At 36.5% G+C, this 23880-nt stretch overlaps 1 protein-coding gene across 1 annotated transcript in view; it reads left to right on the top strand.

Annotated features, from left to right (window-relative positions):
• The first annotated feature begins 306 nt into the window (after window positions 1-306).
• The window catches only part of NRAP (nebulin related anchoring protein), a 53675-nt gene continuing 30101 nt past the window's right edge, over window positions 307-23880 (top strand). Inside the window, exons 1-17 of the mRNA XM_005443876.3 lie at window positions 307-395; window positions 1095-1182; window positions 4456-4560; window positions 5109-5213; window positions 5879-5986; window positions 6814-6918; window positions 7481-7588; window positions 9121-9225; window positions 11971-12075; window positions 13970-14086; window positions 15843-15947; window positions 16903-17010; window positions 17722-17826; window positions 20213-20311; window positions 20833-20937; window positions 22447-22554; window positions 23374-23475. Coding sequence (XP_005443933.2) covers window positions 340-395; window positions 1095-1182; window positions 4456-4560; window positions 5109-5213; window positions 5879-5986; window positions 6814-6918; window positions 7481-7588; window positions 9121-9225; window positions 11971-12075; window positions 13970-14086; window positions 15843-15947; window positions 16903-17010; window positions 17722-17826; window positions 20213-20311; window positions 20833-20937; window positions 22447-22554; window positions 23374-23475 — 1734 coding nt within the window. The 5' untranslated portion in view covers window positions 307-339. The remainder of the gene's footprint in view (window positions 396-1094; window positions 1183-4455; window positions 4561-5108; window positions 5214-5878; window positions 5987-6813; window positions 6919-7480; window positions 7589-9120; window positions 9226-11970; window positions 12076-13969; window positions 14087-15842; window positions 15948-16902; window positions 17011-17721; window positions 17827-20212; window positions 20312-20832; window positions 20938-22446; window positions 22555-23373; window positions 23476-23880) is intronic.

Below are 23880 nucleotides of genomic sequence, written 5' to 3' on the forward strand. Positions count from 1 at the left end.
GGGTTTACCCTGCTGAGAAGATTAACTGTATAGATCAGGTCAGTTCTCTTTCTTTACTATTTTGGACTATAATAAATGTATGGATTGGCACTTTTAACACAGTGCAAATCTCTTGGTTCCAAAAATTCTTTACTCATAACTGGTTTCAGAACTGAAATGAGTTAATAATAGGCATGTATTTGAAGGATTCTTCAAATTCATGAAATTAATGTTAAAGATCAATACTGAGATTTGAAACTCAACAGAATAATAATGAAATACAATCATGCCTGTTTGGTTTCTCTTTTGTTGTATTTCCAGACATGGCATAAAGCCTGTTTTCACTGTGAAGTATGCAAGATGATGCTAACAGTAAACAACTTTGTTAGCCATGAGAAAAAGCCTTACTGTCAAGCGTAAGTGTGTTTCCTTTTCTTTTTTTTTAAGCAAAGGTTTAAAAAGCCAAGTAATTTAATGTAACAGAAGATCACTATCTGGACTCAGCCTGGTCCCATGTGTGATGTGAAATTATGTATTGTTAGTGCCCTCATGCATATCTTTGGATTTACATGAATCACAAATGATAGGAAACTCCTGTTACTGTATATAAAGCCTCCTCATTTGTCCAGTGTGTTAAAAGATAGCAAATTATATTCAATTTCAGTGCTGTGGGAAGAGAATAAACCCAACCATAAAATTCAGTGCTTTTCAAATCAGCAGTTAAGAGTTAACAAGATTGAGCTGATCATCAGGAAAATGTATAAAATGCAGATTTTGGGGCTGGTTTATTCTAGGAAGTTTTTATTTTATAATGATCAATTCCTGTCAAATTTGTCAGCAGAAAAAGAAGAGATGACAGTTGTTTTTTATTCTATTATTCTCTTTTGTTATTAGAAACACAGCATTGATATGAAGATCATTAAAATTAATTTTGCTCTAGGCACCTACTCAATACAATAATAACTTGAACGTAATCTGAGATCTGTGTGTGAGTGGGGGGAAAGTTATGTGTAGAGGGGTGGAGACTGGTATTGTGTTTTTGAGTCCTCAAAGAGAACCTTTCTGGTGGGCTGCCTGCTACATTCCTAATATCCTTTTACAATTTCCTTCTTTAGGCATAATCCAAAAAACAATGCGTTCACAAGCATATTTGAGACACCAATAAATATGAATGCAAAAAACCTGTCAGAAGTGGTAAGTGAGGTAAGAAGCTTGAGGGCCAAATACATTTAACTTTGTTTTACATTTTGATATCATATTTGTATCGTGTTTTAGAAATATAAATATGTATTCTTTACTTACCCTCCTGTGCTCTTGCAGAGCAGTAAGATCTCAGCCTGGGTTTGAATCATAGTTTTTTAAATGCGTTCCCTCGTGAGAAAGAAAAGTTAGATATGAATTTGCCTCTGCTTTCAGAAAGAAAAATGGGTAGCAGTTTCTCACCTGCCGTATCTGATAATCTACATGGAAATATTTTCCGTATAAACTTCCCAGAGCTATGTAAGCTTAAAAACTAAATCAGGGGGGTTTACGCAGCCATTGGAAACAAGAATGACCTACTTGCTTTGTGATCTTTACGAAACTGAGACTAAAGGGCACGAAACAAAAAGTAAATTCTGTCTCCGTGGAACACAGGCAAAGGTTCTCATAAATGCTTTGTCAAGTATTGCTGGCAAACCAGAGATGAGAAAACACGAAGTCCAGGGAGCTTTGCGTGGTTTTACTGAAAATGGTTTTTGCTGAAATGCTGAGGCGTCCGGGATGGAGCAGTTTGCGTGGCCTTTTAGCTGCCTCTGCCCTGTGAAAGGCTGCTCTGCCCCGGCGAACCGCTAGGGGTGCTCCAGGTCTTCTTTCCTCCCACGGCCAGTCTTCTCTGTCTCGCACTGTTCTCCTCCACCTACATTTGTTTCAGACTTGCATTTCTAAGCTTTTCATGAAGTGAGAAATACAGAAACGGCCAGTAATTGATACCTATCTCACTTCTATGTGTCACGCTGTTTTCTTGAATGTCGTGTCTTTTTATACTCTAAAATAGTACTGCGCACTGCATGGCTATATTTAGTAGGCAAACCAATGTGTGTTGATGTGATTTAGCCATCATTAAAATAAAAACAGAAGGTTGTATTTCTTAGATTATGACATTATAGCTAAATTCATTCTGATGTTCTGTATTAGCTGTCCAAAGCTGAGGTACATTAATAGCCATTATTAGACCCTGTATCTTTTATCACTCTTGTACAGCCTTCTTATGCATCCGTTTTTGCAATATCATGGGAAGTAACTATTTCAGCAGTGACTATCACACTTACTTTAAACTGTGTGTGACAGATCTGTTCAGGAATGAATTTGGGATTACTGCAGGTTCTATTTCTGGTTTTAGGCAGTGATATGAGACTCTGATACTTCCAGTGCATGTGAATATACACGCCAGACAAATTATAGCTCAAAGATCACTTTCCCTTGTTTTTTACACCTAAAGCACCTTCTGTCCTTTTCAATCACATAATGAGGTTCTTCTCCAGAGAGAAAACTGCTAAGGGTAGTAAAAAAGCTGATTATGCAGTACTTAAAGGGAGTACTTCTGTAGAAATTTCAGTGCAGAAAAACTTTTTCATCGGCAGTTGTATAAAATAATGCTAACTTGGGAAAAGGTGTCAATAGCTACTGTAGTTTGTTGGAGTTTTTTAGGTAAAATTATTTCTTATGCAGAAAATGTAACATTTCTGCAATCCTAACACGATGTTCTCACACAAGTCTTACTTTGAGACACCAACTTGAACATAGAGATAAAAATTCAGGTCGCACCCTCTACACAGAATTTCTATGTGAGCAGACAAATCATTCATCTCTCTGTACCTCTGTACTTAATTTATAAATGGGAATAATGGTACTCATGCTTGGTAATTTTTCTGGCCGGTCAGTTTAGATTTTGCACTCTTCAGGACAGGGTCTGTTATTTTTTGCATCTGCAGAGAGAGTTGTATAACAGAGCTGTGATTTCAGTTGTATTTCTACATGCTGTTCCAATGAAGGTAACAGTAGGACAGTGATGACCCAAGACTAAATATAGTAGTCATTTACATTTACACAGTCATGATGCTTTGTGGACACTGTGCAGAGAAATAAGAGAGTAGAATATTTCTTATTGGGTAATAGTTCTTTCATCTAATGCTGCATTGATATGTTCTGCTTAAAATTTCTTAGAGATTTCCAATCCTCATAGATTATTTCCCCAAAAAGTATTATCTAAAGACCAAATAACTCTTTCAAAACTTTATGCTCTATTTCATTTGTAATGTGCTGTTCCTTTACGGATGTGCAGCTCCAATAATAGCAGAAATCTTAGGCAGAAGCTGCATGTGGATTAGCAAGTAGAGTTGTGACCTTAGGGCTAAATGCAGCCAACTCCTTTGGCAAGAATGGGTGTCATGGAAGAAGTACTTATGTAGTCTTTGCATGGCATAGAGCTACAGGCTATGTGGCCTTTTTTTGTACATAAGCAGGGTGTACGTAGTGTTAATCTAAGGAGGGAGAAGGAGAAAAAGATGGAGAGTTTTGCAAGCTTTTAGAAGTTGGTTGGTATTTTTTATCTTTACTGTGGCAGTGGTGAGGCACTGAAAAAGGCTGCTCAGAGAAGCTGTGGATGCCCCATCCCTGGCAGTGTTCAAGGCCAGGCTGGATGGGGCTCTGAGCAACCTGGTCTAGTGGCAGGTGTCCCTGCCCGTGGCAGGGGGGTTGGAACTAGATGATCTTTAAGGTCCCTTCCAACCTAAATCATTCTATGATTCTATGATCCTATGACTTTATTGTGGGCTGTAGAGTTTTTGTGGATCAGGTGTGCTTGTCATAGTCCCTTGATTTCTGCATTCATATCATATGCAAATGTGTCTTCAGGGTGAAATTATTAGTTGGCAGTGAAAATTAGGCTGGTCTGTAACAGCTGGAGATCTAACACAGAGACACAGGTAAACATTATGACTAAAGTAAATCATTAATAAAATTAGTTCTGTGTAGTCATATTATTCCTCTGCTACTCTTGTGATGATGTTGGTAATTTTTACAATGAGGCAGATGGAGGAGCTGACATAGCTGAAAGCTAACACGGCAAAAGCCTACATACGAATTCCCTGATCTAATTTGTCCCATGGTTGGCTGGCTGATGGTGTCAGTGTGTGACAGACAAGAATAAGGGTTGCCTAGCGGGGCCAGAGGTGTTTTTGGAAGTAGCTGTCCTTCAGACCGGTGTAAGATGCAGCCAAAACTAGCAGGCACTACATGGATTTGTTATGGTGGGAACTGCACTGTTTTTGTTCTTTTGTCTTGCATTCACCTCCTTTTGTTGCTGCAGCTTATACAGACTCCGTATTGTTATTGACTAAGAGACTGTCTCCCTTACTGTTCTCCTAAGATGGGGGGGTGTTCGTCTGTACTAACAAAATACTAAAACCAAGTCTTTATTTTGTTTGGGTTTTTTAGATAAAATATCGAGGAGAGGGTGAACAATACAGTTCAGTCTTTCAATGGGATGTAAGGTCCAGAGAAATTGAAGCTGCCTATAAAGCCCAACAACTGGCCACCCAGGTAAGAAAAAATCCTCAAGTCTCCACACCGCTAGCCTGCAGGAGACCGAAGATTGGCCTTGGCAGTCCTGGGTGTTAGGGTTTTACTCACAGCATTTCAATGATAAAAAAGCCATTGCTTCTCATTTGGCTAAACTTTTCAAGGTAGCATAGCTTGATTATAGCTTAGGGTACAAGAATCAGAAGACAGGGAAAGAAGAGTGTACGTATATAGTTAGCTGTCTGAACTGTGGCATGTACAGCCATACTCTATGTATCTTCTTCCTACTGGTGCTGAAGCTTCACAACCAGTGATCTGATTCCCAGGGGGAGTTATCTGAGTCTCACTCCAGGATCCTAGATCCTGACATCTTGATGTCAGTTCTTGCTATAGAAGTTCTGCCCTGGCATTCTGAAGGTATGTGGAGTGTAGGCCTTGTGCTCTACGTCTGCAGAGAGTAAATTTCACTTCCAGAGCTTTGTGTGTGTTTCCTTTTTTTCTGTCAGATCAGCTGTTTGTATATTAAAACAAGGGTGAAGATTGGTAGTTACTTAATTTTGCTTTTGTAGAATGCTTACTATGCTGCCTGTGAGGAAGGAAGATCATGGTACTCAGGGAGCATTCCAGATCCTGAGATGGTCAAGGTAACACAGGCACAGAAGACTCTGAGTAATGTAAGTGGGCTGATGTTTGGAATAGCTTTATTTGTGTGGTCTATCATTCTAGAAGACTTACCAGTGCATCAAAGCCAGTCTTTGGTAAGATGTTACCAAGGGAGAGACTGACATATTCACTTTTGTCAGTAGCAATATTTAACCATATAAATGATTAAAGACACAGAATGGTGCTATTGCCCATCCCAGAAGTCATACATTTATATGTTTATAATTGTATTCAAGTACTTCAAGTACTTCAAGTACTGACCAATGATATCTGAGGTGACCTGATCTAGCAGGCAGTGCTGTTTACCTCAGTAGAGCAGAACTCATGATGGAAAACAGGTCTCATTTTCCATACAGTAGACCTTTCAGTGATTATATTTCCATGACTGATGAAAATAACTTCTGAATTATGATGGATTGTCTATGCCCATACAATGGGTTAGTGACTCTGTCAACATAGCCAATTAACAGTGGATAATTGATGTGAATGGGGAATGTTTTCCGTTGTATGTAGGGAATATTTCTACCTAACAAACTTATAAGGTAGAAGTCCTTTAATGTGTTTACTTTTAAATGAAGTGATATGTATCTTTAGGAAGCAGGCATTGAAAGAATAATCACATTAAACTACAGTGGGTTCTTCTGTAACAAGAAAACACAAAATATTCATTTTCTAGTTCCAATTTACAGAAGAATATGAGCCGCGGAGGGGCAAAGGCAGCTTTCCTGCTATGATCACTCCAGGTTATCAGGTTGCTAAAAGAGCCACCCAACTAAGCAGTAATGTAAGTCACAGTTTTTTACTAAAGAAATGTATGCTAGACTTCTGAATTTGAAGAATCCTGGGTTTAGGTCACTCACTTTAGACAGTAGGTTCTATGATGAAGATTTGTTGTACTGTTAATTCTGCAAAGTGAGAAAACTTTAACATGATGCAGGGAACAGGGTTAACAAACTACTTGGCTTGGGAAGACAATCATGTAAGATAAATGACAATATAGATATTTCCTGAAAGATGTAGCAACTTTTGGTGTAACTTATCACAACCTAAAAAAGATTGTGAATGACTCTAAAGTGCTTATTTAATTAATTATCTTTATCTTCCCTTTATGGCTTTATTAATCTATTTATTTACATCTGACATTTTTTGCTTTCTTTACTATTTGAAGTTAAATACCTGTAATATTGACTTTAATTTATATACAAGCTACTTTATGCACAGAAAAATGCTTATTTATAAAAGCAACAATTCAACTAAGAAAGTAAAGTAAAAATAAGTCCCGTAAAAATTAAAGCATTGCATTGTTTTCTGTACACAGTCTGCATTGTCAGTGAAGTATAATCTTAGTTAGGCTATTCATGACCATTTTCATGATATTTTGATCAAACGTATGGCTCACATAAATCTATTATCATTTGAAAATTTGATTATCTAGGTGCATTTCTGTCTGTTTCTGGCATTCACTTTAAGGAAATTAGGCCTTAAATATACTGATAGCTTGACTGTACAGTGGGGAGTGTCTTGACTCCTGTTGCCCATTTTCTCTTGAAGCCTTGTGATAGAAAATAGTGCTTATTGTTTGTAATACGTATTTCGTGTTTTCTCTGTCAGGTAGAATATAAGCGGGGACATGAAGAAAGAGTTTCGAAGTTCACCTCTGTTGTAGACACTCCAGATATACTTCATGCAAAGGTTGGAGGACAGCTTTCAAGTCATGTAAGTGAAATAAAATAAGTTGACCTGTTTTGACTCTACAGGTGGCTTTTAGGACATTTATAAATCACCTAAAATTATGAACTTAAAAGAAAAAAAATAATATTTTAAGGGAAAACTCAGTTTACCATTAAGTATGTAATACTTCCAGTTATAAAGGACCATATTAAGTTCTAGGCCATTTTAGGGACTAGCTGGCTGGCAGAACTGAAGGCAGAAAACTGATCAGTTCTATACCCAGCAACTGAGTGCCATGCAGAGTAAAGAAGGAAGCTGCCTGACTCTAACATAAATCAAATGGGCATCTTGCAGACAACTTTGGTATATTTTCTTTAAACAGCTGTGATCCATCCTATACTGTGAATGAGACACAGAGGTCCTGCAGAAGTTATGCAGTCATGTAGTTAAACACTACATTGTAAAGATTCAGATTTCATGGTTCATCTTCCTTTAGGCAGGTGACAGCCTTCGGATGCCTGACTTTGCAACTCTAAGAACTGATTATGTGTGCAATCAAGATACATTTGGTCTAATTGCTCCTGAACTGTCTTGATTTTTTTTACAGTTGAAATACACAGAAGACTTTGAAGAACAGAAAGGGAAAGGCAGCTTTCCTGCTATGATCACTCCAGCTTATCAAATAGCCAAGAGAGCGAATGAATTAGCCAGTGATGTAAGTGTCCAAAGCAAAGTTTCTTTTGGGGAAGAAAAGACAAACACGTCACACAAATTTTGGATTAAAATGTTTACTGACAGAAATTCCATTAACATCGTGGACTTAAATTAGCAGTGCACTTCATGCACAGATTTTTAAGAGATTGTCTTTTGCAGGAATGAAGTTGAGTTTTATGCACAAAGAGAAAATTAGGTATTTTATTTGTGAATCAACACTCTAGATTTTTGTAAGCAAAAGTGTCACCTTTACCTCTGTTGCATACAAGTATGAAGGAAGACAATAAGGAGTCAGCAGGAGGTCTTTGATTTCATTCTGCCCAACTCAGTATGAGTTAGAGGGGCTGAAGTGTAGCTCTGATTTACACAGCAACAATATCTCTGGATAACCTTGTACCAGGGGAGGGCTGTGTTTGTAGAGCTCTCTTTGCCATGACTTTACATGTTCCCAGTTGATCCTTACAGTTCATTCTCCTATTCCTTCTTTTATGGTCTTGCAGGATGAGGCTTTTGTGAATGCAAGAAACTAGCTTCCTGAATAGCAATTATATATATATATATTAAGTATATACACACACACATATACACATGCATATATTTGACATAGGTATAGGTTTATAAAATACAGCTTTCTATTCCACTAATTTTGCTGTCCTACTCTTGGGGTTTTTTTAACTCCTTGATGAACTAATCTTTACTGGCTTTCTTTTCCTCTCCAAACATAACAAAACCACAAATCCTTCTGTATTCTTTAAAAAGCATTGTAAAAGGACATCAGTATTGCCTCAAAATGTACAGTTAATTGTGTTTTGCCATTGGAGACTGAAAGGAAAGCTCTTATTGTTGGAGAAGATAACATGTGCTGTACTCAATAGAAGTGAATTTAAAATGTTATTAAGAGTCACTGAGGAAAATAAGAGGCAATCTGTAATTTTGAAGGCAAAAGCAACCGACTCTAAAATATTTACATGTTTTTGTTTGCCTTTGATCTGTGGAAAACCCTTCATTTGTGTCAGCAAACACATGGTGATTAAAGGGCAGTGCCAGGTTACAGACATTATTTTGACCAGCAAAGGTAGTGCAAAACTTAGTCTAAACTTGAAGTTTGGCTGCCTAAATCTTTCTGAAATGAGCCCATTTATTAATGGTGTTCAGATGACCCTGTGGTAAAAAACATGCTCTGTGGTAACCATGAATTTACATTACAATCGGTTCTACTTTTTAACTTGCTAGAGCATCAGGGATTAGCCACTGAAAAACAAGTGGTGCTAAAAACACTGAACTAATGGTCTAGGTTGAAATGGCAAGTCCCATGTTCCTACTGCATTATTCAAAAATACACCACTACTTTTATTATATCTTCAGGTGGCATATTTGACTTCTGTAGATTTGTGGCAATGGGAATTTTGACAATCTTTTGACAATCCTTTATTGTCAACATGTTCATGTCATTGATTATTATTTATTATGCAGCATCTGTGTACCAGACAAAACTCATATGGATTATTCTTTCCTTTTTGTTTTTCCTGTTAGGTGAAGTATCATCAAAGATATGAAAAAGAGATCAAGGGAAAAGCCAGCCATACAGCTGGAACAGATGCTACTTTTGCAAGAGAAAATGTAGATCAGTATGGCCAGGTATGTAACATCTGAGAGATATCCATGCCGGCGTTGATCATTGCTATGGCTGATTGCTCAGAACTTTAGAAACTACAGTAAGATCTATTTTCACTTTTCTTTCTTGTACAAGAAAGTAAGGTCTCAAAGGAAAAGATGGTGTGCAACAGCACCATGCTTTGAATGTGTAATATACTTAAAATACTTCACTTAAAAGGTGAGACTACAAGGTGTATGCACTGTCATTGCACGATCCTTACAGTAGGGACATTCCAAAAGGTAAGCATTACCTTGGTAAATTTTATCTGTGTGCATGTGTGCACTATGCATATCTATTGTGGGGGTGTTATGTATCACACTGAAAAGTGTTTACTTGTGGAAACTTTCCCATTCCATGAGAAAGAAAATGTAAATTCAGTCAGGAGAAAAGGTGCAAGGGCTGTGAAATGGTAGAAAATTAGTAGTTAGGCATCTTTTCCCTGCCAGTATTTTTAGAAATCTTAGAAGCTTTTCAGCTTTAAATATGTGCGAGTAGCACTGAAGATTGTACATGATTTCTTGGATTTGAGCTCTTCTACAGAAGTGGTATTGTAATCTTGACAAGTTGTAGTTCTGTATTTGTGGAACAAATAAGCTATAGTTCAGTTTCGGTCTGTGGCATTCATTTTGGTTTTGTTTCATTTTTAAGGGAATGCAGTTATTTTTGTGGTCTCCCAAAATGCATCCAAAGTTCTGTTACAATTAAGTTAGGGAAATAGTACAGCTGAATAGAACTGAATACAGCTAAAGGCAATTTGAAAGGAACTGAATAGTGGTTTTGTATAAACAAAACTATATGGTTAGTCTCAGGTTTGTCATCCTACCTCCTCATGAGACCCATGTACTTTGGAGAAATGAAGGAACAGGCAATATATTGTCCTAAGACATTTGGGATTTTACATTTCTTCACTTCTTCTGTCCAACCCAACATCATCAATGTGTGAAAAGCAAACCATCATTTAAGAATGTGAGTTTAGAATATGTAGGAATGAAGCCTTCACTCAGTTTCTAGTTTTTGAACTACTGCAAGTTTTAGTAAGAATAAGCAAATAAAATGAATTTGAAAAAGCATTAACTGTATTTTCAAGCATTAAAATGCTTCTATCTTTAGAACTAATTTAATTTTTTTTTCTTCGGAAGTATCTTTGAAACTTCAGTCATAGACTTCAAATCTAATTTGAGTTTTAATATTTGTAGATTGGATTTTGATATTTTTATTCAAATAAAATAGAGCCACTGAAATAAATGGATCTTTCTGAGTGAAAGATGGTTAAAGAGATTAGATTTCTCACTGTTGAGATCATGGAGGTACATCATACAAATATATATATAACATGAGACAATTTAAGTAATCTTACTGTAAAATTCCTGTGTTGTTCATGTTTTGAACATGAACACCTGTTTTGTTCATGTTTAAAATAATCTTAGAAATGGCTAAAATTAATTATCTGGAACTTTGAAAATACTATTTTGTAATATGAGAAATATTAGAAATTATATAAAAATGTATTTGAGAATGTTAGAAGAAAAAGAAAATGGCAAGTTAGTCTGAAGAATTCAGGCTCAGGAACAGTATTTTAAGAAACTAACTCAGCTTATTAGTCAAGGATATTTTTTATTTTCTATGCCTGTTTATAGAATAATTTAGATGCAATAGCTATAATTACATTATATTGTTCACAGAATTATATGACCTATCTTATGATATGACATTGTTGGTGCACAAAATGACCTGCAGTGGATTGTTTTGCATTGAGAAGTCACAAAAGAAATATCCCAGATATTTATAGTCCTTTCTATTTGTGTTCTTCATGACATTATTGACATGCCACATGTTCTTTTTTTCACTTAAACTGACTCTTAACTACAAAGATTTACGAAATATTACAAAGACACATTACACTATATCTTACTTGTTTGTATGCTTACTGTATTGTCCCCAGATCTTGCCACAGAAAGCTTTGGGATGATCATTGTGCATTACCATTTTAAAAAAAACTCCAGTATTTTGTTATTAAATTATCAAAATGCTTTTCATATTGTCAAAAATTTACACCTAAACTTATCTATAGGTAGATTTAAGAGTATTAAGTCCACAACAATTGTTTTTTAAATCAAGCAAATGGAATTTTGTGATTTTGTTTCCTAAGGAATTTAGTTCTTTATATGTTTCTACTTCATTAATGAACCCCTCTTCAAGATGTATCGCTGCACTAGAGAAATATTATTTTTGGTCAGTTATGATGTGAGAAGTGGCCATGGAGAGATCAAGATACTTCTGTCACATCACAGAGGAAGGGTGACCTTATGCGACACTTGGAAAGTTTAAGCAAATCTCCTGGCTGCCCAAATCGTTAGATATTTTTATAGCTTTCCAGGGAAACATCTATTGACAAAGACAGGGGCTAGCAGGTATCATCTCTGTAATAACTGAGGTGAGATTAGAAGGATGTATATCATTGTATACTTGAATTCTGTCTTGACCACAACTAATTGCTACCTAAATTTCTCTTGCAATGCAACATAAGTAATTTTACAGGCACAGTTGATGTAATGGGTGATTTTATTCTTACAGTTTGATCATTTTATTCTCTTTTTCATAAAAAAACCCCACCAAAATGAAGCAATGAAATTTCCTACTAATAAGGACTAATAAGGGGCTTTGTGAAATCACCCATGGTCCCACCTGCTCATGTATGATGAGTAAACACTCTGAATTTTCTTCAGGATTATATGAATGAGTATGAAGAACACAGAGGGAAAGGAAGCTTTCCTGCTATGATCACTCCAGCTTATCAAAATGCCAAGAAAGCAAATGAATTGGCAAGTGATGTAAGTATGAAACCTGAATCAATACAATTCATAAACAATTAAAAACAGCAGTTTGTCAGAGCAGTGCCTGGGAGGAGAATGCTAAAATTACACTTGGGAAGTAAACAACAATGACATTTCACTGCATTGCTGGGAACTGCATGGCTCAGGGGATTAATAATATCCATTAATAGGAAGGGACACAGCTCCAACTTGCATGAGGGAGGAGATGGATGTAGCAACTAATGGGGATCCCTACTGTTAGGTTAACCCTCCTGGCAAATCTGTACCTGTATTATTAATGAAACCTTCAACTGCCTTAATCATCCTGTGGACTACCGTGGTATTCCCAGTAGTGAATAAATGGAGGATGAATGAGCGGTACTGGTTTTGATATTTTGATCTATCATGCCTCTAGTGCAAAGCAAGTCATATGGAGGAAAAGCAACTATGGAGTATGACACTGTCACTTCACAAGAGCTGATTTCTAGGCTGGGGATTTTTAGTTTTGGGTGGTAAGCTAAAGAATTGGCAGAAAAAGTAGCAATGTGCAATTCTTGCATTCAGCTCATTGATTAAAGATCCCCAGTCCTATTTGAGGAGACCGTTTCTCATAGTGACAAAGAAAGAGTCAGTCTGTATGTCACCACACTGTGGCTGCTGTGAAGGGTTCCTGTGAGTGACAGCCTTTGAACTGTGGACACCTGTCCCCCATGGGGCTACCTGAGTTGGTGAGCTCAGTCTGTTTTCTGGGGACCTGACAGATAGTTGAGTGTTTCAGTCTAGCCTGGACTAGACACTAGCAGTAAACTAGAGTGAAAGGATCAGTCATATTCTGTTACCTGAGTTTATGACTGAGAGAATAAAAAAACCCTGAAACCTTCTGTGACTAATCCCTATTTTGATGAAAAACTCAGTGATCCCTTGTTTAAACATGAAATATTTAACCTTTCCAGATAAAGATGGCAGTTTCATAGGTTTTCAAAATGCTAATAGTCAGTAGTTTCCTTTCTAATTTGTAATACCTGGAGCAAGAAGAAGGGTTGGTTCATAGCAGTAACGCTTGCACACCAGAGTACTTATCAAGCTGTTTCTTGTCTTTAAAGCCTGAGAAACTGTGTGCAGACTTGTAAAAAAACCCCCACCAAACCCAAACACTTTGCACTTCAGCATGTTTAAAACAGTTTGTTAATTTGTATATTATGAATCTGATTTTTGAAGCAATAACATAAGATGAAAAACGTAAGCATCTCCTTGTATGCAAAGAATACTGAAATATATTCCCAATAGGGTTTTCGCTGGACAAAGTTTGGTAAAAGGCCAATGTAAGTGTTATCTCTCTTCACCCATCCAATCCCAATTTAAGTCAATAACCTGATGTTGCAATTAAATTAACAGATCCCTTATTTCAATCTTGGTTTTGTAGAGAAATAATTTCCTTAAAAACATTTTAAGTGCAAAAAGACACAGCTTCTTTAAAAAGCTGGTTTCTACAAAAGAAAAAGTTCACAGAGCACTTGATAACTATACAAAATTCTCTGACTAGAAGTGTAAAATTACAGTACTGAGGCTTAACTTCAGTAACAGAAGAACACACAAGCTCCAGCTAGTCACTAGCCAAGGATCCGCTAGCTATCTGTTCACGCTATGAACAACAACCAGTGCTGTTCAATCCAACAAAAAATGGATTAAAAAATGCTGTCTAGTGAAGTGGCTTGACAGGGATTGTTAGGCCTGTGATTTTATATGTGGTTTATTTCAGGAAGTAGCAACTTACAGTGTTTCAACTTAGCAAGTTCTATTTGCTTATCAAAGCAAGAATAGGAAAAATCTTATCCTGACTCATGAAGCCGGTCTAAATAGCAATGGTGAAAAGGTAGACACCTATTTTATAATTTTGCCTACTTCTTTTCAGATAAAATACAAGAAAGATCTTTCCAAGATGAAAGGTGCAGCTCACTTTCACTCCCTAACGGCTGAAGACAACTTAGTCCTGAAACAAGCCCAAAGTGTTAACAAGCTTGTCAGTGAGGTAAGGGGTTGAATTGATCTGATAACAAGTTTGAGAGCAGCTCATACAAACATTTGTGACTGATGGGTAAGGACTACAAATACAAAAAGCTGTTTTTCTTATTACACATGGGCAATGATCTGTCTGTAGCACAGTGACTGGAGAGAAAGGTGCAAAAACAAATTTTCAGGTGCTGTTATCTGGCACTTCCAATGCTCTGTAAGAAAGTATGGGAAATTAACAACAGAAGAGGAATTCTGATTTGGCCACATGAAGAATAGAAATCTAAAAAAAACCCCTGAATTGTGCTCTTAATGTGCTGTGAATTTATATTCATAAATGTTTTAGGATGACTTGGGTATGTACCTTAGAGTGTTTCAAAGAAGGTTCTACTGATAATTTAAAAAATAACACCAACAGAGCCAAAATTTGTACCATTCTGTTAATGCACGTTTCTGTTTTCTTCCGTCATGTTAAAGACTGTGAGTTACTGATAATGCATTCTTCTTCTGCTTGGCAAGGGAAGATTGCTAGGGAATTCTCAGTAGACTCTGAATTACTAATTTATTTATAGTGTCATATCAGCTATAAAGCTATTAATAAATGTGAGTTTCTAGAGCTTCCCCATGGCAGTTTAAAAACTTGCACTCTTGAGATGTCAAAGTATAAAAGTTTCAATAATGAAAACTCCTGGAAGCAGGACTGGAAGGGGCCTCCTGGGCCAACGATTCCTGGATCGCGTTGTTCCAGCACAATATTATATAATCCTCTTCTTCTAATTTCTATCCTACATTTACTCCTGTCCACTTTATTACTATTGTGGTTTGTTGTAACATTGTCCTTTAGTTTAAAAGATTCTTCTCCCTGCATGATTACCTTTCTGAGATGTTTACAAACACATATAATTTTCTTCTCTCTACCTTTTTTTCCTAGACTAAGCAAGCCAAAATCTTCTCATCTCTCACAGTCTTTCACTGCAGCTCTTACAGGCTGAGTGCGTGTTCCTTAAAAAGGAATGACTGTAAGAGAACATAATTTAGTGTTGAGTTCTTGCTGGAACCTGGTGTATGGTATGTGCACTGCCCAGTGCCTACTCAAAAGTCTCCTCTTCCTCCTGCCTGGAGCTGCATTTGCCTTTTTCATGGCTGTGTTACATTGGCATCTTGCCATCTTTCTGTGGTCAGCCTACATATGAAGAGTTTTCTCTTTCTTAGCCTTTCCAGGTGATGAGCTCTTGCAGCTGAAATTTTCATGACTACTCTTGACATATATTAACCTACATCACTAAATTTAGTCTCATTTCCATTGCCCCTTTAAATATCACCCTCAACATTCCTACTTCAGAGCAACGGTACTTAATGAAAATATTAAACCAGCTCTGTATTTAAACTTTCGCTGAATAATTCTGCTGGTGAGTGTCCCCTGTTCAATCCTGCTTGTTGAAAACCACCCATTGCTTTTTCTGTTTTCATTTGCTCCACACTCACCTGAAAATTCCTTTGTAGATCCTTGTTTTTCTTAATAATTTTCCTCATGACACTGTCTCATACACTTTGCTGAGGTCCAAATGAATGAAATTGATTGCATTTTTTTTGCCTATAAAACAAGAACTGAGCATATGAAAATCATCTTCGTATTAACTTTCATCATAAGCCATTTGATGAAAGCCATATATCAAAATCTCTGAACAGTGAGTCTGGCTAATAAAAAGTGTGTGGAGGAACTTGACAGAGCAGGTTAAAGTTTAACCTTTCCCTTGTGCATTTTTGTCACTAAGGTGGAGTATAAGAAGGATCTTGGAAAGAACAGAGGCTACAGCATGAACTATTGTGATACTCCGCAATTCAAGAATGTGAGCAAGATCTCAAAATTCACCAGTGATGTAAGTTTTCAATACCTCATGTGTGGCTTGCTTAACCTGGTAGCTGCTAGAATTGCAAGACATCTCTGTGTGTGTTTCAGATAAGTGTGTGCTGGGAATTTGATTATAACTGATTTTAACCCATGTTGTGTACAGCACCTATCCTAGTCTGTCCAGATGGATAACTGGGTCTTATTTTATATAGGATTATGAAAAGAACTATTATGATATATGAAGAGAATTTACTTACAATAGACTGCTAATCTGGCAAGTAGTTGTCAGTTGTTACTGTAATCTATCATAATTGTTACTTATTTCATTGTGTATGTCCATGTCCTGACTGGAAAGGTAGGCAGAATATACTTTACTGCAGTTACTGTCAGTGAGGAACATGTTTACTGTATGACAGTAAAATATTAATAATTATACTGCTTGTTATCTCATGATACTGAAGTACAACTTTACTTTATACTGCTTGGTACCATTCTCTGAAATCCAGGAGGAGTCGAGCTTTTGCCATACAGATGAGTTGGTGGAGTGATTAATTTACCATGTTGTTGAATTCCCTGCTCTGGGCTTGGTGAAATCGGCACCAAAAGAGTCCAGTTTTGGTAGAGGAGTATTTGTTTGTTAATGTACAAATAATATTTCCCTACAACTTCTTTCTAATACTTAGTTCTGATGAAATAATACGCAGCAACAGAATGCAGAGGTATGTCCTTTACGTGACGTTCAGGTGATCTGAAGAATATGTAAATGACACCTTGAAAATAGGAAACTCACGGAGGGGTTTAGTTTTTATTTTTTAAAGAACAAAGGTTGTTATGGTTGTTATAAATTTCTGTAGTGGTGCAACACTAGTAGACCACAGTTGTAATATTTTGTCTCACTGCTGCAACATATGGAAACTCATAGAAAAATGAAATATATTTTCTCAGAGTTGTTTTTTTTGTTTTTTGGGTTTTTTTTTGTACAGCTTAAATACAAAGAAACCTACCAGAATGAGATGAAAGGTCATTATGTAGGTATCGGCATGGACAAACGAATGCTACATGCCATGAAAGCCGGCAGCTTGGCAAGCAATGTAAGTCTTTTTTTAATCACGCTTGCATGGTTGTTGCTTTCTGGTCTTTAAGTTTTTTCCAGAATTAAACTGACTGATAGAAAACTTTAGATCATATTGTACTGGAGATCTGAAGGATAGATATGTTAAGAAGAGGGGAAATTCTGGAAAACCTTTTGTACTGATTTATAACTCACTGTGTGGAAGAAGTTAAAATAAGCAAATTCAGTGATCTGGCAACATACTGAGCTCCTTCAGGTTTTTTTGACATCAGTAGGATGTTGAAGGTTGCTGTGCCACCACCCCCAGGGTCAGACCTTTGCTGAAAAAAACCCAGTCTTTAATGAAGATTTCTGGATTCCAATTTAATTTACTGGGTTAGTCAAGAAGCTATTTTGTTACATACCATTCCTTCAAGTACATTATTTACAAATCTGTAAGAAGCTTGAGAACTAAGCAGAAAGATAAAAGAGATGTGTCATAGGTGGAAGTTAAGTTAATGCTCCCACTGTTGGCATTGGATTAATTGAGGAGCTGAAAAAGAATCAATTAGTGGCTAAACTATGCAAATAATTTCATTTTCTTTGTCACTCATGACATTGAACTTACTTTGTTTCCTGCATTTAATATTAATATTATTGTTTCTCCTTTCCTCTTGACTGATAATTATTCAAACAAATGACAGCTTAAAAAAAGAAAAAGAATGATTTTTTTTTTCTCCCTGTGTTTCAGGTAGCCTATAAATCTGATTACAAACATGACGGTGTTGACTACAATTACCCAGCTACTCTTACTCCTTCATATCAGACAACAAGGAAGTTGGTCCCTTTGAAAGATGTAAATATGTTTTGGTTTGGGTCTTTTTTTTCCTTAGGACTTGCATGGCTCATCATCTCTCTGTAGGAAAGATTGTGATAGATTGCATGTGTCAAATGATGATTTAATCATGGGAGCAAGCAGCTAGTGGTAACAAAGTTAAAGCAAAATATTGCAGGGAGTCAAGAGGGCTCAGAGGAGTAGAAAGTGCTGCCACCTCCTGGCATTGGTTTCAGTTCAGCACATTGTAAGTGATGTGAAATGGCTGAGTTCTGCCTTATCCCTAGTCTGTGTTGCAAAATGTCTCACCATCCTGGGCAGCTTCCACAGCAACATCAAGCACAGAAGGGGTAGGGAGACTTACATAGGCTTTTCATCCTTTGTGAAATCCCTGAAGAGAGGTGTTGCCCTTTGAAGGGGAACGAATTGGTCACATAACCTTCCTCATGCTTGTGGTCCGTGTGAGAGAAGTGCCCTCTGTGCTTGGGGTTGAGTTACTTACGGAACGTGAAGAAATTTGTGTACTGCTTTGGTTATATGTGCTCTATACATAAATGGAGGACATCAGACTGTAGAAGATACCATACTCTCACCTCTCACAAGCATTGAAGGCTTGATTGGTCTCATCTACCATTGGGAACTTACCCTGTGCCTTAGATAGGAGCACAGTCACCAGGCATCACTTACAAAATCAGCAGGAAGAGAGCAGCACCTCTGCAGGGCATTTCTAACTCCCTAAGACATATACAACCTGTCTTTCCATTGAAATTGCAAAAAACCAGGGGCGAGATGCCTTAAAGAGACCATTAACATATGAGATTTATCTGGGCCTGAATACCTTTTCCAGGAAAAAGATGGTACCATAGTGGGGTAGAATTTAGAACCCTGATGTTTTTGTGGAAGTGCTTGATACACTTCAAATGTAAGACGCACTATTGCTTCTTCAGCAGTAATGTCAGCTTTGTCTTTGAAAAAGCTTTAAGAAATGAAGACCAGCGTTTGATTGCTTAGTGCGGAGAGCACTTTATCCTGAAAGAGTTCTAAGTAAGCATGAATTCATGTCAAAAATGCACAAATTAATTCTACTCACTCTAAACATTTCAGTACTACAGTTCATAGTCAGCATCTGGGTTTGGAGAACATTAAATCCGTTGGCCACAGAGACTCAGTTGCATTAGTCATGATCATCATTTAGTAGCTTGAAACAGTCCCAGGACTCATCGTGTTCACTGATAACCAACATGTTTACTCTGAACTCTTTAAGAATACAACTCTCACACACTAAGGAATCACAAGTAGCCGTAAATACAGAGTTTCAATTAAAAAGAAATATCCCTTTGGTGGAGTTAAAATTCTTTCTGTCTCTATAAAGAAGCAAATGAACTGTTTTAAATACCTTGATCACTTTGGACCTGTGAGAGCCTTTTTTCCTAGGTTTTGTCATTATGGCAGAAAGAACAAGTTTATGTGAGGATACCTGAGATAAGAAGGTTCGCGTTAAAATAGCTCAATAACTCAAAGCCACTAGAAATATATTCCACTTTGCTGGAAAAAAATGTTCTTAAGAGACTAGTTTTAAGCAATGTCATTTGCAGTGTTTACAAGGTGGTGATTAACTACAGTGAATATTAATTAAGGCCTACAGAGAATAATAACTGTGTCCTGCAGTGTAACACTGAGTCCTTTGGCAGCAACAGGTCTGCTAGAATGCTTCACGATTTTTTTTTTATCTTGCATAATTTTGGGATTTAATATATGCATTTTATAGATCATTTTTGCTGCTACCATGCTAATGTGTTAGGAATTTAGTGGGCTGCAATCCTATCAACAATTGACATTAAAATGACTTTGTTTTGTACCATAAATATATATTTTTCTTTTTTCATCATCCACACAAGCTCTTACCACACAGGGAGATTTCATGGTTAATTATTACTTTAAGATTCAATAAAGACAAAGAGTAAGAGAGTTCATTTGCTCTGCACAGCATTACACTGGACAGACCTCTTAATAGACATTAACCATGTTCCTTTATAAAGATAAGCCTAATAAAGATAAAAACAGTCTAAGTGATGGTTAAGAACATCAGTTTTGTAGGAGTGCTTTGGGGAACCAGCTGAAACTGGATCTTTTTAAGAATTTGGGGTTTTGATGGAGAGGAGCTATAAATGAAGTCCATTTTCAAAGTAAAATAAAACCTATGACCTCAGACTATGAAATTTTCAGAGCATTAACTCATATGTCATCCAAGAGATCCTGGCATTTTTCCTTACCTCAATTTATTATGGTTTAAGTAATGATTTATCCAGAGTATTAGCTAACAAAGCTTAGTCTACTGTCTCTCTCATTTTCCAGTCTGAACATTTCTTCCTTTATTAAATCTTTTTAAAATTTTATTTTAAACTAGGTAAACTACAGGCAAAGCATAGACAAGCTGAAGTACAGCTCTGTTGCCAGCACTCCACAAATTGCTCAAGCCAAGATAAATGCGCAGCAGCTCAGTGATGTAAGTTCTGTCATCATTAGCCACCATTGTTTCTTAGAATTATGAGATAATTCTGCTTCATAGCATTTGTAGCACTGAAGTGCTTGATTATTCTTGATAGGTCATCTACAGATTTACAACCAAAATAAGAACACAAATTGAATGAAATAACTTCAAAAAAAGTGGCAAGCATACCTGTAGATCTAGTATTTTCCTCCATTTTTAAGATTTGTATTTGTGTGCTTTGTTAGGGTTTTGTCTTCTGTGTATTTATTAATGCATGTTTTTAATAATATATTTTCTACTTATAGATAATCAGTAACTATTCTATTTATAGAATAATCATTTTACTTTCTAGTACCTAAGTAGAAGTTATAAGTGTCTTATTGTCCTCATATTTATGTCAGCTGTACCTATGAGTGTATCTATAACATATGGCACTACTAGCCTGAAATTCAACAGCAGGCAACCAATGTAATGATCATATTTTTAGTGAATTTAAAATAACTGAATTTGTTGTTGACTTTTTCATTATATGGCAGCTGAACTACCGAGCCCAGTATGAGAAGACAAAAACAAATTACACTCTACCTCAGGATGTACCTCAGTTAGTCAAGGCAAAAGCCAATGCTGAGTTATACAGTGAGGTAAGCCACACAATGTGGAAATGCTGGTGTTCATGATGCTGTTAATAGACAGAAATTAATGTAAAGATGATGACAGTGTTTCTGGAAGCATTTAATATTTATCATCAGTCTTTACTAACCAGCATGAAATATGGTAAACAGAATAGATAGGGATACAATCTCAAGTATAGTGAAACCACTATGTTTTTTTCAAGACCTTTTCAGATAATTTGAAGTTGCTTAGTAAATCAGTGTTCACATTACAAAATTAACTGCCTCTGAGGTGGTGTTTGTATGAAAACCCAACATTTTCACAGTTCTAATATTTCAAAGCCCACTGAAGTCAATGGAAAAATACACAGTGACTTTAGTGATCTTCAATCAAACTCACTTTTGCTGCCATTCATAATTCATGACAATACGTAGTGACTTGCTTGGATACATGGGAGTTAAAATCAAGCACTTGCTGGAAAAGTGTAATTTCTATTTCATTTTTAAAGTATTTTTTCAGGCCTCCATTGTTATAGTTTTGGAGGAAAAAATGCCCAATGAGACAAATAAGTGGAAAACCAGAAAAAAATCCAGACTTACTAACTGACGTGACTGTTATTTTTGAACCAGTTTCATAATTTTTCATGATTGTGAGTTGGCATTACTGGAAGTTTTTCCTGGTATATTCATACCTTGTGTTCTACCCCTAAGTTTTATTTGAATTGCATGGGTAGAGTGTTGCAGAACCACAAAGTGGCTATAATAGGTTGGGATGCATGCTCACTAGTTACTAGTAAAATATAACCATACAAAAAAACAAATCCAGAAATCATGGCTTCCCGGATACTTCATTAGATGCATGCATAGTATGCATGAAGGCATACTTGTTCAGAATTGAAAAAGAGCTTAAACGACTAGTACTTTAACTCCACTTACTTTCAGAAGCTAAACATGTGATTCTCATGCATATTTTGGCTCAAGAAAATCTCCTGATTCTTCACTGAGCCTTGCTTCACACTTTGGGGTGGTCTCAGAACACATGAGCTGGATTCCCTTTGAATGCAGCCAAACTGAAAGATGCTGTCCAGCATCTCACATGAAGAACTTCAGCTACAAATAAGTATTCAGTGTATGGGACCTGACTAGCTCTAGTATGGCAGGGAAGAAATCCTGAAATGAGTAGTGTGACGTCTGATTCTGAGCACCAGCTGTTCTGCCCTCTAGATCAGCTCCTGTTGATTGACATGATTTGCGTATGTAGACATAACCACAGGCACTTTTGAAGAAGTTCCTTCCCCCATGCCTGGTAAAAATTAAGAGCTATTGGTGCATGTTCTGGGATTTAAGGTGCCTGTAAACTCTTAGAATAAAATTCTTGGCTCAATCCTGGCCAATTATAATGAACCGTACCTTAAGAAGGTTCCAGTTTATGGACTGAGCATATTTCTACTTCTGTTTTGCTCTTAGTCATTTTCATGTTTGTTTGAAGATCTTATGTGTTCATGTGTTAGTGACATGTTGATGTCTTTCCTTTCTCAGATTAAGTACAAAGAAGGCTGGGAGAAGAGTAAGGGCCAGGGCTTTGAAATGAAACTTGATTCTCTGCCTTTACTTGCTGCCAAAGCTTCAAGGGATCTTGCCAGTGATGTATGTTATATATAAATACCTAGGTATTATTATTTATATAAGTTGCTATAGCACAGGGAAATAAAGCTTAGCTCACTTCATCTGGATTTTTAAGTTGTGCATTTGGCTGTCCGAATTTCTCAATGGCTGATCAGTTAGAAACTCTCTCAGACTCTACTATGAAATGTCACTCTCTGAAAATTATTTTTTTAAATACAAGTGTACAGAAGGAAGCAAAATTTGCAAAATAACCCCATAGTAAAATTCAGCATTTTGAATTGTTTATAGCCTCAAAAATACTGTTATTATCCACTGCAAAGGGAATGCCTATTTCTTTAGTCTGCTTCTTCAACATAAACACGTCTCTAAAAAAATTTCCAAGCAAACTCTTTTTAAACAAATTATCTCATGATACTTAACCTGCGGAGAGGCAGAAAAGGAAGAAACTCTTCCTGGAAACTGTTCTGCAATGATGCTGATTCTGAAATCCCACCTCATTAAGAAAACCAAATCTTGAGTTCCTTGCTTGATTTTTATTATTGATTTTCTTATCTTTTGCTTTAAGAACCAGATAATTTAGCTAATTGGAAGACTTTAAGTTTATAAACATAGCTACCTTAAAGGAGTGAGCCTTGAAGTGTGAGGTTAAAGACAACATAAATGAGACCAATTTTGCACTTTGGGGATTTCTGAGAAAATCTGGGAAATCTGACGTGACAAAATGAGAATCAGGCAAAGCCCTTCTAAATTTTGACCATCCAAATCACCAGTGAAAAACTTATTGCTTACATCTTGGGTAATTGGAAATGTTCTTTGACTTAAACAATTTTTTTTTCACAGATTAAATATAAAGAAGAATATGAAAAATCAAAAGGAAAAGCAATTGGAGCCAAAGATTCCAGACTTTTGCACTCTTTACAGGTGGCCAAGATGAGTAGTGAGGTAAATTGTTTCTCTTGCTCAAAAGATGTTTTTCATAATTATGAATCTTTCAGCAACAATTTGTGATCTACCACTGTTACTGCTCTCACTATAAGAAACTCTTGGAAGCGTTTAACAAAAATTGGTTTCCTTTCTCCACCTGTTAATCTGCAATGTTTGCACTGTATTTTTGTTCTCATAGGGAATTTTGGGTTGATGGTGTCCTTGTTTTGGGGCAGGAAAATCACATCCTATTAAAAACTCAATATAAACTCTTCTACATAAAACTTTGAAACAGATAAAAATATGTTTAAAGTTAAGATGTACTGTAATAAAGATGTCTCTAGAGTCTGCAAAATTCATCCTGTCATCTTGCCATCCCTCATAGACCCTGATTTCTACATATGTTTTTTGCCTAACCTGCAT

This window comes from Falco cherrug, chromosome 9 (genome assembly GCF_023634085.1).
Source record: "Falco cherrug isolate bFalChe1 chromosome 9, bFalChe1.pri, whole genome shotgun sequence".
In the NCBI taxonomy this organism is placed as follows: Eukaryota; Metazoa; Chordata; class Aves; order Falconiformes; family Falconidae; genus Falco; species Falco cherrug.